Genomic DNA, 13,983 nt, shown 5'->3' with positions numbered 1-13,983 from the left:
GCACGAATATATGTTGTCTTAGTAACTACAAAATTAAATGAAAATGAAAAAAAGTGTTAGTCTTTTTTCATTTTGCTCAAAATTGTTTCCAAAAATAAATTTTTGTGTTGCTTTTCTTATGCTTTGATTTGTATTGCAAATAAAATAATAATAAACTAAAATAACAAGTTTTGAGTTTTAGTCCTTAGCCCATCACCACGACTAGAACTAGGCGTGGGCATGGTCCGGTTTGGTCCGGTTTCACCCTCAAATCACAGCTGAACCAATTAAACTTTCATGGTCCGGTGTGGTTCGGTTTGAGCTAAAATCAAAACGAAAACCAAACCAAACCAAACCATTCATATCCGGTTTGGTGCGAACAAACATAAAAGAAAACATGCTTACAATAACATGCTTACAAACATAAAAGAAAACATGCTTACAATAACACAAAACCTGTTGAGATATTCCATCAAATAATCCTAAAACTGAACTTGCTCCGAACAAACATAAACATTTTCATCAAAGTTCATCCAAAATTCCAGCAACAAACTTCAACATACAATCCCATATTTTCATACAAATACAAACAAATTTCAATACCCAATTGATTAATACAATTGGAAATTACATACCAACTAGTCAGCTACAACATTCATTCTGATTTATCAAATTAATGCAAAGAACAAAAAGCCAAACAAACACATTTCTTCTTATTCTTCTGCAAGGCATTTCTGAGAGAACCATTAACCATATACTCTGTCACTGTTGGCACAGAACCTCCAGGCCCATCAAGCACAACACCATAGAAGCTACCACAAAGAGGTGGTGCAAATGTATTCTTGGACTTCCTTTGGACTCATCCTCATCTTCCTGTGGAAACGAGAATTACATAGTCAGGGCTCGGAAAACTTCTTGTAAAGTCTAAATCTAACATGATCTAGTTCAATAGATGTGAACAAAAAATATATTCATCTATATTAGTTATGCAAACTCACAACCTGATGTTTTCCAATAAATAATAAAATGCCTCCATATTATTCCAAACTGAATGACAAATATAGGAACACCAAAGCCAATCAGTGATCCTAAATATAAACTGAACTAAAATTTTCTTGTATCTAAAAGTTCTAATCATTAGTATTGAATTTCAGTTCTAAGTGCAAAATTCAATCAAAGCAAAATCGGAAAAAAAAATAAAAAGTTCCCACAATAAAAAAACTCCAAGAGTAGAACTCCCTGAACAAGCACATAGAGCTCCAGAACATAAAAAAAATCCAGGAAAACCCATATACTAAGCTCAAGACAGACATACAACATGAATTGGGTTTGAACACAATGAACAGAATACTAATTACCAGAACTTAAAGAAACACCAGACCAATTACATCATAAAACAAAAACCAATAAACAAAATAACCCATAAAGCATTTCAAGACAGAACCAAAAAGAATAAAGAATAAATAGACAGAAAAAACTTACAGCATGAGGAGGAGGAGGAGATGTTTTGGAAGGTTTGTCAGAAATGGGATTGAGCAAGACAGTGGTGAGATTAGATACAGAATACTAAGCTCAAGACAGACATGAAGTGGTATGAGCTATTTTCTCCAAGCCCCATTGAGCATGAGCAAGACTTTCTGGCGGCTGCTTGACAACGTTGGGGTTTTTTTTCAGATTAGGTTTGAGTTTTAGTTGTAGAGAAGAGGAGAGAGGCTTCGAATGTGAGTGTAGTGGAGGGTTTTCTTGGTTTTGTTCTGTTTTGGGGTCCAATTAGGTGTGAAAGGGTATATAATATGACTTTTTACTAACCAATTGTTGTTTGACACATGTATATTAAATAAAATTAATATTAAATGGAGTTATATCGGTTCGGTTCGGTTTAGGACAGTTTCAAAAACACTCAAACCGCAGTCGAACCAAACCAATCCGGTTCGGATCGATTTTTCAAACTGTTGACTTTTTCTTTGGTCAAAACCAAACCAAACCAAACCAATATAATCGGTTCAGCCGGTGTAACCGGATCGGCCGGATTGATGCCCACCCCTAACTAGAACCACAAAAAATTTGAGAGGCTAGATTTTGTGAATAGTACTATTTTGAGGGGCTAAAACAAAACCTAGCCCCTTGCCCCTTGCCCTTGCATTAGACATGCTCTTACTGGTTGTGATCAAATGTGTACCCTAAGCCAGCTTTGTTTCTTGGTTCAACTAATAATATTACTTTATATATATATATATATATATATATATATATATATATATAAACGATATTCTACTTTAATCTAATCTAAATTACGGAAAGAAGGGGATTTTGAACTCGGATGCATAGTAAAAAACATACTAAAATTTGGACATGTAAGAGCAACTCCAGCGATAAGCCCAGCCTCTGTCTGGGGAAGGGGGGGGGGGGGGGAATCCAGTTCCAGCGAGGAGCCCAAGCCCGGGCTAGGAGTGGGACCCATGAAGACGGGCTGGCCCGAAGGCAAGTCTCGCCCAACCTGCAGCCTGAGGGGGAGGTGACGTCATGCGCCACATGGCGTCTTCTGGTGCTCCAATGGGTTTTTTTTTTCAAATCCAACGGCTGAGCTTTTTTTGGGCAAAAAAAAATGTGAAAAAAATTCGAATAATTTTTAAAAATTCGAATAATTTTTAAAAATTCACCAAAAAGTTCTAAACTATTTTTCTATAAATACCTACCATTCTTCTTCATTTTCAACACAAAATCCTCCTATAATTTCTTCTCCTTCTATTATTTTTCATTTTCTACACAAAATTTTCAACACATTCAATACATCAAACAAAATATAATTAAAAGAAATCTTATTCGAAATATTCTCAAAGTTAATTCTTTATGTTTAAAAAAAAAAAATCTTATCCAAATTAATTATTGAGGTAAAAAAATTTGTGAAAAAAATAAAAAAAGGAATAGTAATTGCCCTTTGCCATGACAACGGGTGGAAACACACAATGCTTTTTGCAAGGGCAACCACTATTCATGTGAATAGTGGCTGCCCTAGCCCCCCTCTTGCCATGACAAAAGGCAAATGGGTGGAGTTGCTCTAACACTCTTTCACAAGCACAATATCAACCAAAAAAAGATATGTATAAATATCAAACTCCTTTCGCAACATCCGCCAACCTATGTCTTTTACTAATAACGCTACTTTATATGGTTTGATATTAGAGGCAGCATTTGCTGCTACGTGGCATAACGTCAGACCATTAAATTAAACTGCAACTTTAATTCGTACACGAGATGCGCACATGGGCGGCAATTTGACCAAAAAATAAAGTAAATTCCTCTAAAACCCCATGGAAGAGTTTCCGCCCAAAAGGACGCAAAAACTGCAGAAGACTTCAGTGTCCGTCAGACTTGAACTTCACTTATCCGTTGGAGCTCTTACAATGTTTCTTCTCAAGGTACTCCGTTGATGAGTTCTATTTTCCTTCAATCTGTATTTTTTTTATAAAAACAATTCTATTTAGTCTTGTGTTTTTAATTGTGACCTTTTTCCTTTAAATTTTGAACTTTTTTTTCTCTCTTACAGGCATGGAGACAAACAGCTTTTGGGATTTATGGGTACCTGAATTTCACCAAGTCTGGTTTCATGTAAGCTCCAATTCCTATATTTTTAATTGGGATCATATTGATCCCAGTAAAGATTATAGCTATTCAGTAAAAATTGCTCATTTACTTTGTTGAATAGCAAAGCATATAAAGTTTTCCATGTTAGATGCTAAATTTAATTTCTCATTTTATGAAATAAAATCCCCACTGTCATTAGAGATCTAGGTGAAAACTTTAACTTCATGGCAATAGTCTATTTTACACTCTTTACAATGTAAATTGAAGTATATTCATTGTAGAGAACATTCAAAGAAATTCCAGCCAGAGGATACGCAAACTCGGATAGAAGGGAAAAATTGCATTGTAACAGGAGCCAATTCTGGCATTGGTTTTGCGACTGCCGAGGGACTTGCGTCACGGTGCTTTTTCCTGCTTTATTTGTTGGCTAGTTGCTAATATATTTTGACTTCAGGTGTTAGAAATATACCTTGAGGAACTAATTCATTGCTTTTGTTTTCCTTTATATAATGTTTTTCAGTGGGGCAAATGTGTATATGGTATGTCGAAATAAGGAGAGGGGTGAAGCTGCACAATCTAAAATTCAGTCTGACACCGGAAACCAAAATGTTCATTTGGAGGTATATATGGCATCCTTTTTATTGTCTTACTTATTTGTCAGGGTTCCTTTCAAGTGTTTTATGGTTAGTCGGATGTTACATTTTAGCAAATTATGTGGTTAACTAGTAAACACAGTATGTAAATTTTTTTGTTTTGATCATAAATGGCTTAATATGATTTTAGTTTGCAGGTCTGTGATCTTTCATCTGTTAGTGATATCAAGTCATTTGCGTCGCAGTTTTCCTCAAAGAATGTTCCAGTGCACATATTGGTAATTTATCCATTCTAATCTGCTAGTAACATGATATTGCAGTTAAATGTACGAGGCTCTTGTTAGTTTTATAACCAGTCATCTAAACTTTATATATATGTACACATTGGTTTCTTCTCCTTTCTCTTTTAATGTATTTCTGGTTTTTTGGGATTATGAATTAAAGTAATTACATTAGTTTGCAATTTGGTTACTTGCTTGTGATGTAGCTTTCTGCGTGATTTTGAGAAACCTAATTGTGCATACTCCACTGCCTTTAGGTGAATAATGCTGGTCTGCTTGAGCATAATAGAATTACCACATCAGAAGGGTGCGACCTTGATTACTCTATATACAGCTTAGTTTTAGACATTCGGTTTCTAAAATGTAATTTGTTTTTTCTTTTTTGTCATTTCAAATTCCAGGTTTGAGTTGAACTTTGCTGTTAATGTATTAGGCACCTATGCAATGACGGAATTGATGTTGCCATTGCTGGAGAAAGCTGCACCTGATGCACGGGTTATTACTGTTTCTTCTGGTGGAATGTACACCTCACCCTTGACCATGGATTTACAGGTATCTGCTTCTATAAAATTCTGTTAGCAATGTAATTCTATCTATTTGATACTTATCAAATTCCAAAATATGTCTTAATGCAGTTTAGTGAAGAAAACTTTAATGGGGTGCAGCAGTATTCTCGGAACAAGAGAGTTCAGGTTTGATGATCTGTAAGAGACATAATATGTTTGCATTCTTGTAGTGAACGTTTATCCTTTTTATGTTATGCTTCACCAAATGTCAAGAAGGATGAACTTAATATTGTGATACAATTATACCTACTGTGAATTTAAGGGGAGCAAAACTAAGCATTCAAGAAAGTAAGTTGTAGAAAATGCTTTTTGCACACAACTTTCTGATATGTCACATGCAATGATGTAGAATGCAGTGTGTTCTAAACTTAAGGCTTGAGTTTTTCTTCCTTCATATGAACACGGTTGAAAATATAATACTAGTGCTTGGTTTTGGTAGCTATGATATTGGTTGGAGTTGGTAGTTCTGTAGTTCAAGAGATTGAATGGAATCCCTGGTATTTGCCATGAAACATGATAAGTAAACTGTCAGTTCTTATATATGACAATATTTGAAGGGAAAATATACCAAGCACAAGTCATATTTACATTTAGGGAGACAATGTTTAGGCTTTTAGAGGTCATAGCAATATAATTTCTTGTGGTTCCTCCTAAGAACTTTTAATGCGAGGAATTTCACAACATCCAATAAGGTTAATTGCTCCTTAAAAAAACTAGAAATGGAAATTTATTGAAGAAATTGAAGTGAAATACAACCATTCTCAAGCAACACATCCTGAATGATACATTGCTCCTATTCTTATAAATTGCTTCTTTTTTATTTTTATTTTATTTTATTTTATTTTATTTTATTTTTCTAATCTTATAAATGAATATATGACTCTGTATAAGAAACTAATAAGGAATTAATTTTTTTCTTGGTCTGAAAGGAGTGACTAGTATGGAAACTTTGATGTTAAATTATGTAAAATAAGGAGGAGCTAATCTGCACCCCTAGATCCATGACTAAAAACACTCTTGCGGCCAAGATTAAAACATTTGAACTTTGAGTGGTATAATCTTGCCTATAGAAAGATATCTAATAGTTTAGGATTAGCTACTTTTTCAGTTCCTTATTTTAGTTTCTTACTGGACCTATGAATAATACATGCCAAATGATATTCCTTAAATTTGTTTTTCTTGATATTCCTGGCTCAAATCCAGGATGGATGAGCCTCTTTGTTTTGATGTATTTAGCCTATCACAGATGATTTTCTTAATACTTAGAAATACCATATGATAGTATCGGTTCTGTTTTGATCCCCATAATTTTCAACATAAGTTCTGTTTTTTTTTCAGCTACTTTCCGGAGCTAACATTGTTATTTTTCAGGTGGCATTAACTGAGAAATGGGCTGAAATAAACAAAAACAAGGGGATTGGATTCTATTCAATGCACCCAGGTTGGGCTGAGACACCAGGGGTTGCCACGAGTTTGCCAAGTTTCTCTAAAGCGTACGGAACTTATCCTTAACCTTCTAAATTCTTCCATATGTTCATCATATCTGCCATCTCGTTCTTTTTCCTTTATTCTACTCTTATTTCTCACTCTTAAATTTGTTTTAGTCTTTCGGGAAAGCTTAGAACAAACGAGGAAGGTGCAGACACCATAATTTGGTTGGCTTTACAGCCAAAAGAAAAGCTAGCATCAGGATCGTTTTATTTCGACAGAGCAGAAGCACCTAAACACCTGTTGTTTGCGGCCACCAGTGGCTCTCATGCCGTAATCGACTCCATTTTGGACAGTCTCAAGAGTTTGTCTAGTATCTCCGCATAAGTTCAAGTTTAGAACCCCATATTGTGATTCTAATTGCTCGGAGAAATTTAACGTAAATGTAGTAACAGCCGAATGAATGGGGAAAAGAGCAGATTTTACCTTTTATATAACAGTCGTTCTTTTCTCTTCTACAATATATGTGAACCATGAATTGAAAGTAGTAAGTTGCCCAAAAAACCAGGAGAGTGGTAGGGTTTCCATTGGACTACGGGTCCTTACGAGCAAGGAAGGAAAGATGCTAGCATCACGCATGGGCATGTGATGCACCTTTTGCGAGTCTCACATTAATCAATGGTTGATGTTGCATCAGACATCTACGCACGACTGATGCTAACACCGCTTTCTTAGCAATCACTATGATAAGCATGGGTTTGTATAGCCACATGAAGATAAAAGAGCCTTTTTTTTTTGTTGGTTACAAGGATGGCCGAAGCCAAGAGAAAGAAGGGCTAAACAGGCACAGTCCTAGCATGGGCCCTCCCTAATTCATCATCCAATAAAGTATTGGTAAGATAATCAGGAGCAGACTCATATTGGTGCATGCCCAATGAGAGCTCATGCCCCATATTGGCAAAGGAGGTCGGCAGCTTTATTTTGTTTTCTGTAAACATGAAAGTCGTTCAATCAACTAAAGTCAAATCAAATCAAAGCAAAACCAATGACAAATCCCTAACGCGATAATGTTGTTGCCCGCTAATTGGCCTAAATTTTTAGGATTATTAAACAAATTGTACAAGGAGAGTAGTCAAATTTGGAACTAAAACTCAAATTTTTGGGTCTACTGTGTCCATAATAAGACCAATACTTTGTTCCGCTTTATTTTGGTCTTCCTATTTTTATTTCTTTCCACTTATTTTGTCTTTTTGACCAATTTGGTTTTTTTATTTATTTTTAATTTATAAAATTGAAGGGAGTAGTTGATCTTATGCATATTCCTTCTCTCCCCTTGTCCCGACTTTCCCGATTCATAACTTCCATCATTCTAAGTAACTAAACATGCCACGAAAATAAAAGCGTTTGAAGCAAAAATATATAGAAATTTGACAAATGGTACAAAACAACCTTAATATACGCACAACAAAGTTCACAAGAGCACTGAACAACTCTTAGTTAACAAGTACTTGCACAAGTCATTGAACAAACAAAGAAGAAACAAAACATTATTTACAAGTCATCCGTTTCAATATTAAGTGTTGTCAATGCCAATGACATACACATTTTACACGATCCTGCATCTTTTTTATTTATTCTATTTTTATCTCACACATCTATTTTTTTTTACCTTTGCTTACAGAGTATTTCACCTTTCAGATGAAATTTATGAAGTAACAGAGGACCCTCAATATGCTACAAGGCCATTATTGCTTTATCACCGGTAAATACCTTGAAGAACCCAACAATGCCGGCTTTCTCAACCAGTACTGCTGAAACCTCTGCCTTGCATACTCCATGTAGTCAAAATCAATTTTGTTCACATAACCCTACAAAACCACCAGGTAACTTATTTTTGTTATACACACGAAGAAGCAATCACTCGGACACAAGCTATTGTGAAGCATAAAAGTGTAATAAAAGTAGAAATTGTTACCGAAATTATTCCCCATAAGCCCCAAAAGAGATGGTTGGCCAAAGTGTACTTCTCTGATTTGTCAACTAGCTCATCCACATCGGCATCACTGGGTTGGTAACCTATTAGAAATAATGGAGATGAAGTATGTTCAGAATCACCAAAGATTTCAAAGAGAACACTTAATTTAGAAGAATTTGTTTAATTATTTCTCCTACTATCTGTTTTCTCAACACACACTTGGTCTACGTCAGACTGTAATAACCCTGATTAATTGAAAACAACTCATTTTATTTGGTGGCTGAGGATGCAGCATGATTCCAAGAAACAAAACACTAGAACCACTCGGGCCAGAAAATTATACAAAAGAATTGCAAGATTTCCTAATTTCATTTGCATCATTCAAAGTGGCATTAGACTTGTCCAGTCAAAGCAATGACTTTGTTAATGTAAAGAGAAACCTCTTTCTTGGAACTTTTCAGAAGTCAAGAATGTTAAATGTCAAGCATGACTAATCTGAGCATCAAGCATGCACAAACCAAGCTTAAATCTTGCAGAAATCTTCCTCACACAATTATCTACTGGTAAAGAGTCTCAGATAATATGAGCCATATATGATAAGGTGAAAATCAAATAAGTTAATTTTGTTGTAGTATCAGAACATGAGAAAGTTGAACAGTTTAATGTAGGAAAAATGACCAATATCATGTATCGCAGACAATTGAAAAGAGAAATCATGAAATGAATAGGCTAACCTGCAGAGCTCAGATATATACGGACAAATCTCTGGCGCTCCTCCAGACCTGATGCAATGCAGTCAAGAAAATCAAAATATTTAAATTCATAACGAAGACAATACAAAATTCTTAATTCCGTGTTTGCAGCTTCATTGAATTCTCAAAGTTTGTAGAAGAAAATGCAACGAAGACCAAATCATTAACAGATTAAACAGTTACCTGGATAATTGCTGTAGTCCAAAACGTGAGGTGTCTCAGAGTGGTAGTTTGCTACCATCTCACAGAAATGATTTGCAAGGTCGTAAGCAACAGGATTATAACTGGCATATTCATAATCCTGGACATGTTAACACATAATATTAGTAATTATAATAAATAATCGTTGCAACAGAACTCTAGACATTTCTTGGTGTATACTTTCTTTGGCTAGAACATTAAAAGAAATAAAAAAAAGAAAAGAAAATCCAACAATGATTGTATTGATAGCTTGAATTGAATCATGCTTGTTGAATGCAAGGCTAGAGAACTGGAATAACATACACGTGTAAGCATGCCAAGAAAGTTACTCATCAGCGGCTGCTAAGTCACATTCTGAAAAAATACTACTTAGAATTTTCTGTATTGAATAACTAGAAACATCAACATCATAATTCATACTGGAAAAGGAGGGGTTGGTTACTAAAATAGACATATAAATAAAATCGTAGATGTCGACTCGAATACAAAATAGGTGAGTATGAGTCCCCTTTGGTTTCTCTTGTTCTGTTCTTTTTGAATAATCCTTCAGATTATTGATTCCAGTTCGTACATTTTTTGAATAAAAAGTATTGGGGGTAGGAATTTTCAATCTTTATAAATGTTCCCTACCATTCAAGAAGTGGGCACCATTAAGTTATTAAGAACAACTAAAACAGTCAGTCGTATGTCAAAACAATTAAATTCATGTTCAATGAACTAAAGTGTTCGACTTCAGCTACCATCATAGGTCACAAATGGAATCACTTGAAAGGATGTTTCTTATAACCTAGCAGTTTCCCTAATTATGTGGTAGAGGTACAGAGAAATCTTCCCAGCAAGAAACATGAAGAAACTGATAAAGAAAGTGAAAGTGTAATTACTTTCAAAACCACAGAAACAGATAATAAGAACAGAACACAGTAAGAAACTCACAATTAAAGTGATTGATCTGGTCTCTTCATCCATCATTATGTTACCGTATTGCAGGTCATTGTGACAGAACCCAATCTCATGATAGTCCCGTGATAGTTCCTTCTCTAACATACCAATTTCCTCCTCTAAAGTATCCAAGCCAAATTCCTTTTTGTCTTTTATTGAACACAAATTTTTAGCCTCACTAAGCCAGTTTCTGTGGAAAAAGGTGAACTGCATAAAAAGTCTTAAATTCTCAAAGGGAAACTTTAACTTCTTGAAAAATATAGCTACCTCATTCTATCCCAAAGGACTACATTTTTCGGACCAGGCATATCAAGATTGTGGAACTCTCTCAGCTTAGCTGCTATAATAGCAGATATTTCAGGATCACGGAGGTCAGCAGCTGATAGTGTCTGAGAATTTAAAAGAAAGTATGGTTATGATAAAAAGGATCTTCAGAAATAGGTTATACAGTGAACCTCAAACATTCCTTTTTAGAAATGACTAATAGTCTAGCTTCATTTGAATGAACAATGAAGAATTCAAATCTGAACTAAAGGAGACGAAAAAAATAAATTGCTTGCTACTTTAGAATTTGGAGAACACTGAAATTTTGACTACGCAGATCAGTGAAGAATATTTAACCATGACATACATCTCGTTTGTTTCTGCTTCACATTTAGAAAATATAAGATCACTAACGTCTAATTCAAATTAGATGACACATAAGTGGTACTGCTGAAACATTCAGTAACTCGAAGGTGAAACTGGAGAAGAACAGGACCTATTACACGTTCATCATCTATCTAGATAGCTACATGATTTATTGCCTCTCTTTTTTTTTACCCGGGTAACTAAAAGATTCTGCAAATAGGCTGTTTGTGTATCCAAGTTATAGTTCAGTAAATATAATTCTGTAAACTTAGGCCTAAGAGTCAGGGTTTAAATAGTCTTTATTTCCTGGTATAACGAGTTTGGGCTTTTGTAGTATCATTCATAATCTTCACAAAGTTATCAAAAGATTTCTAATTGAGAATGATCCTTCAAGCGAGTAACAGGTTCCTACTTTCACAGCAATAGAAGAAATCAGACACCCTTATCATAAACAAAGCTAAAGCACCTCCTGAAAAAGAATGGGAAACATTACTTTGACCGTACTGCCTGACCCTGTTTGCTCTCTGCACCATCCAATTTAGTCCTAAAGTGCATATTGGACCTTATTCCTTTTTTTTAATTATTCTTTTCAACCAATACAATACAGCACGCCAATGACTATGAAACCATTAAAGTAACATGAGAGAGAGAGAGAGAGAGAGAGAGAGAGAGAGAGAGAGGAATAAAGAAAAGTAGTGGCAATTATAGCAGATTTAGTGAAAGTATCCCAAAGAATGTCATTAGTTAAAGACTTAAAGCAACCCATACTAAAAAAATAGAAAATAATATGAAATGGTAAGGAAATTTAGCAATTCACATACTCTAGCGTGAATGAACTCTTCAACCCGTCCATCTGCGAACCGCCCAAGAAGACGCGGTCCCTGGCCATGCTTGGACATGCACTCAAAGGTCTGAATTTCATCATCCCTATTAAAGAAAACTTCAACTCCTTCGCCATAAACCCGGACCAGAACATTTCGGGAAAAATCACCATCCCTCGTGGGCCAACTTATTTGATAAACCTCATTAGTCATGGCACCCTTCAGTGGTATGACCTGCAAGGCATTCAAATCATCCACTACGTCCCCCCATTCAGAAGCTACAGATACAAGTACCTTTTTTAATTCCTCTGGAAGACAACCTTTGATTAACCCAACTCTCTTTATGGCCATTATGTATCAATACAAAGAGAGCAAATTCTTTTGAAATTCTTGACCTGCATGTCAAAGGGGAAATAATTCTCAGCGCTGTAATGTTATAGTGTTCTGGAATCTTATCAAAACACTCAAACAACAGTTTGAAAGTTTCAAAAGAACTAAAGAAAATCAAAAGATATACATAATGAAATCAACGAATTCAGAAAATTAATCATCACAACTGATAGAATTATAAACCTGTTCAGTAAAAGTAAACTTACCCAACAATCATGCAAGGAGGAAAAATTAAGTTCAAAGCTGCAATCTTAATAGTAACATCTAATTGAAATGCTCATTTGGCTAAACTTGCTCTATTAAGGCAGTATTGTTCAGCATTCAAGAAGATCACAGCAAATGCTCAAAACATCAGGAAACATATGAGTTCCACAGAACCCAGCAAAAAGAAGAACTGATCTAAGAAAACAGAACTCACCTAATAACAGCAAGACAGGCAGGACCGTCCAAGAAAGCTGCAGGTTGATGCCAAACTACAGAGCCTTATATAAATGTTTCAAACAATCTTTGAAAGTTATTTGGTACTTTAAAGAATTAAAACAATGACCTTTGGCACAAAAGAAAGAAACGAATGAATAAACAATCAAAACCGAGAACCCTTCAAGCCAATTATATAACAGTGTGGGGTTGTATGTTTGAAAAAAGGATCCCAAGAAAAATATTATTTCCCGAAAAAAAAGTCCAAAAACTGACTTTTCCTCTCTCTGCCAAAAGCGACAGAAGCAAATTCTTGAAATGGGTTTTGTTGTGAAGCTGTAAAACTAAAATGGGCAGCTGTAGTTTGGAAATTCTGAATCTTGGCGCAGATTCTGGGTCAGACTTTCGTACCCAACTCGAATTGACTAATTTCTAAATGAGGCTAGGACGGTGAAAGCTTTTTCCTTTCTTTTTTTTTGGTCAAAAGACGGTGAATGTTAAAAGTCAAAGTCTTGTTCTTATCGTGATACTTTTTTATTCTTGTATGGATTACGCAGAACAAGGAAATGGGTTGCTTGCAGAGGCCCAGTTATGTGAATGGAAAGCTTCCAAGAAGATGACTTTTTCTTCTCTGCTTGGATTTTTCTTTCGCTGACGAAAGAGTTTTTCGTTTTTTTTTTTCTTTTCTGTATATTTTCGATGCATCATTATGAATAAAAAAATAAAAAAAATAAACGCGTGGGATTAAACTCTCCACACATTTTCTTTTTCTTTTTCATGTTTGTTTTGAAAATTTTATGCTAATTATATATATTCTTTTTGTTTGGGATGTTAATTATTTTCTTATTTTATTGTTTGTGTTGAAAACGTGTGTAGAGGGTGGTGAGAACATGTTTTGTCGGCACAAGGGCTTTCTTGTAATTTTAAATTTTATTTCTTTATTTATTTATTGTAATATATATATATATAAAGCAAAAGACAAAGAAAGGTGAAATATTCAAAATACTAGAAAATGCACTTAGTTAATGCAAACATTAAGAATTGAAATTATTAATTAAATGAGGATAATATGGTAAATTCACACATTTTCATATTTAAAAAAAATATAATTAAAAGAAAAATCAGATAATGCCCTATTTTTATGGAACACAACTACCAATTATCTTTTTTAATTCTAAATAAATTTAATTTTTTTTTTAAAAAGCCTCTCGCAGGGGCAGAAGCGCATGCAGAGAGGCTAGTCTATATATATGGCAAAAGGTAGAGAATGGTGAAACATTCAAAATACAAGAAAATGCCCTTGATTAATCCAAACATTAAGAATTAAAATTATTAATTAAATGAGGATAATATGGTAAATTCACACTTTTTTATATTAAAAAAATTAAAATTAAAAGAAAAATCGGATAATAGATCCTATTTTTAT

General features: G+C 34.6%; 2 protein-coding genes across 4 annotated transcripts; one reads left to right on the top strand and one right to left on the bottom strand.

The window, feature by feature from the left end:
• The first annotated feature begins 3,239 nt into the window (after positions 1-3,239).
• Positions 3,240-6,931, top strand: LOC110754431 (NAD(P)-binding Rossmann-fold superfamily protein). Its single transcript, XM_021955489.2, has 10 exons — positions 3,240-3,398; positions 3,527-3,588; positions 3,846-3,965; positions 4,085-4,184; positions 4,355-4,435; positions 4,696-4,745; positions 4,840-4,990; positions 5,074-5,130; positions 6,376-6,497; positions 6,609-6,931. The coding sequence occupies exons 1-10, from the start codon at positions 3,291-3,293 to the stop codon at positions 6,817-6,819; spliced, it is 1,062 nt and encodes a 353-aa protein (XP_021811181.2). The 5' UTR covers positions 3,240-3,290; the 3' UTR covers positions 6,820-6,931.
• A 936-nt stretch (positions 6,932-7,867) lies between these two features.
• Positions 7,868-12,987, bottom strand: CK1 (choline kinase 1). Of its 3 annotated transcripts, none has more exons than XM_021955487.2 (9): positions 12,559-12,987; positions 12,045-12,145; positions 11,751-11,984; positions 10,567-10,688; positions 10,294-10,489; positions 9,343-9,460; positions 9,142-9,189; positions 8,408-8,508; positions 7,868-8,300 (listed from the first exon to the last, which is right to left on the bottom strand). In XM_021955487.2, the coding sequence occupies exons 2-9, from the start codon at positions 12,099-12,101 to the stop codon at positions 8,178-8,180; spliced, it is 999 nt and encodes a 332-aa protein (XP_021811179.2). In that variant the 5' UTR covers positions 12,102-12,145; positions 12,559-12,987; the 3' UTR covers positions 7,868-8,177. The 3 variants fall into 3 exon arrangements, with proteins under 3 accessions (XP_021811179.2, XP_088101665.1, XP_021811177.2); XM_088245539.1 differs by having other exon boundaries at positions 12,071-12,145; positions 12,559-12,983; XM_021955485.2 differs by having other exon boundaries at positions 11,751-12,145; positions 12,559-12,985.
• Positions 12,988-13,983: the final 996 nt, after the last annotated feature.

Source organism: Prunus avium, chromosome 8 (assembly GCF_965620075.1).
Source record: "Prunus avium chromosome 8, drPruAviu1.hap1.1, whole genome shotgun sequence".
Classification (NCBI taxonomy): Eukaryota; Viridiplantae; Streptophyta; class Magnoliopsida; order Rosales; family Rosaceae; genus Prunus; species Prunus avium.
Note: the sequence above shows the minus strand (reverse complement) of the source record. Positions and strands in the feature narration are given on the sequence as shown.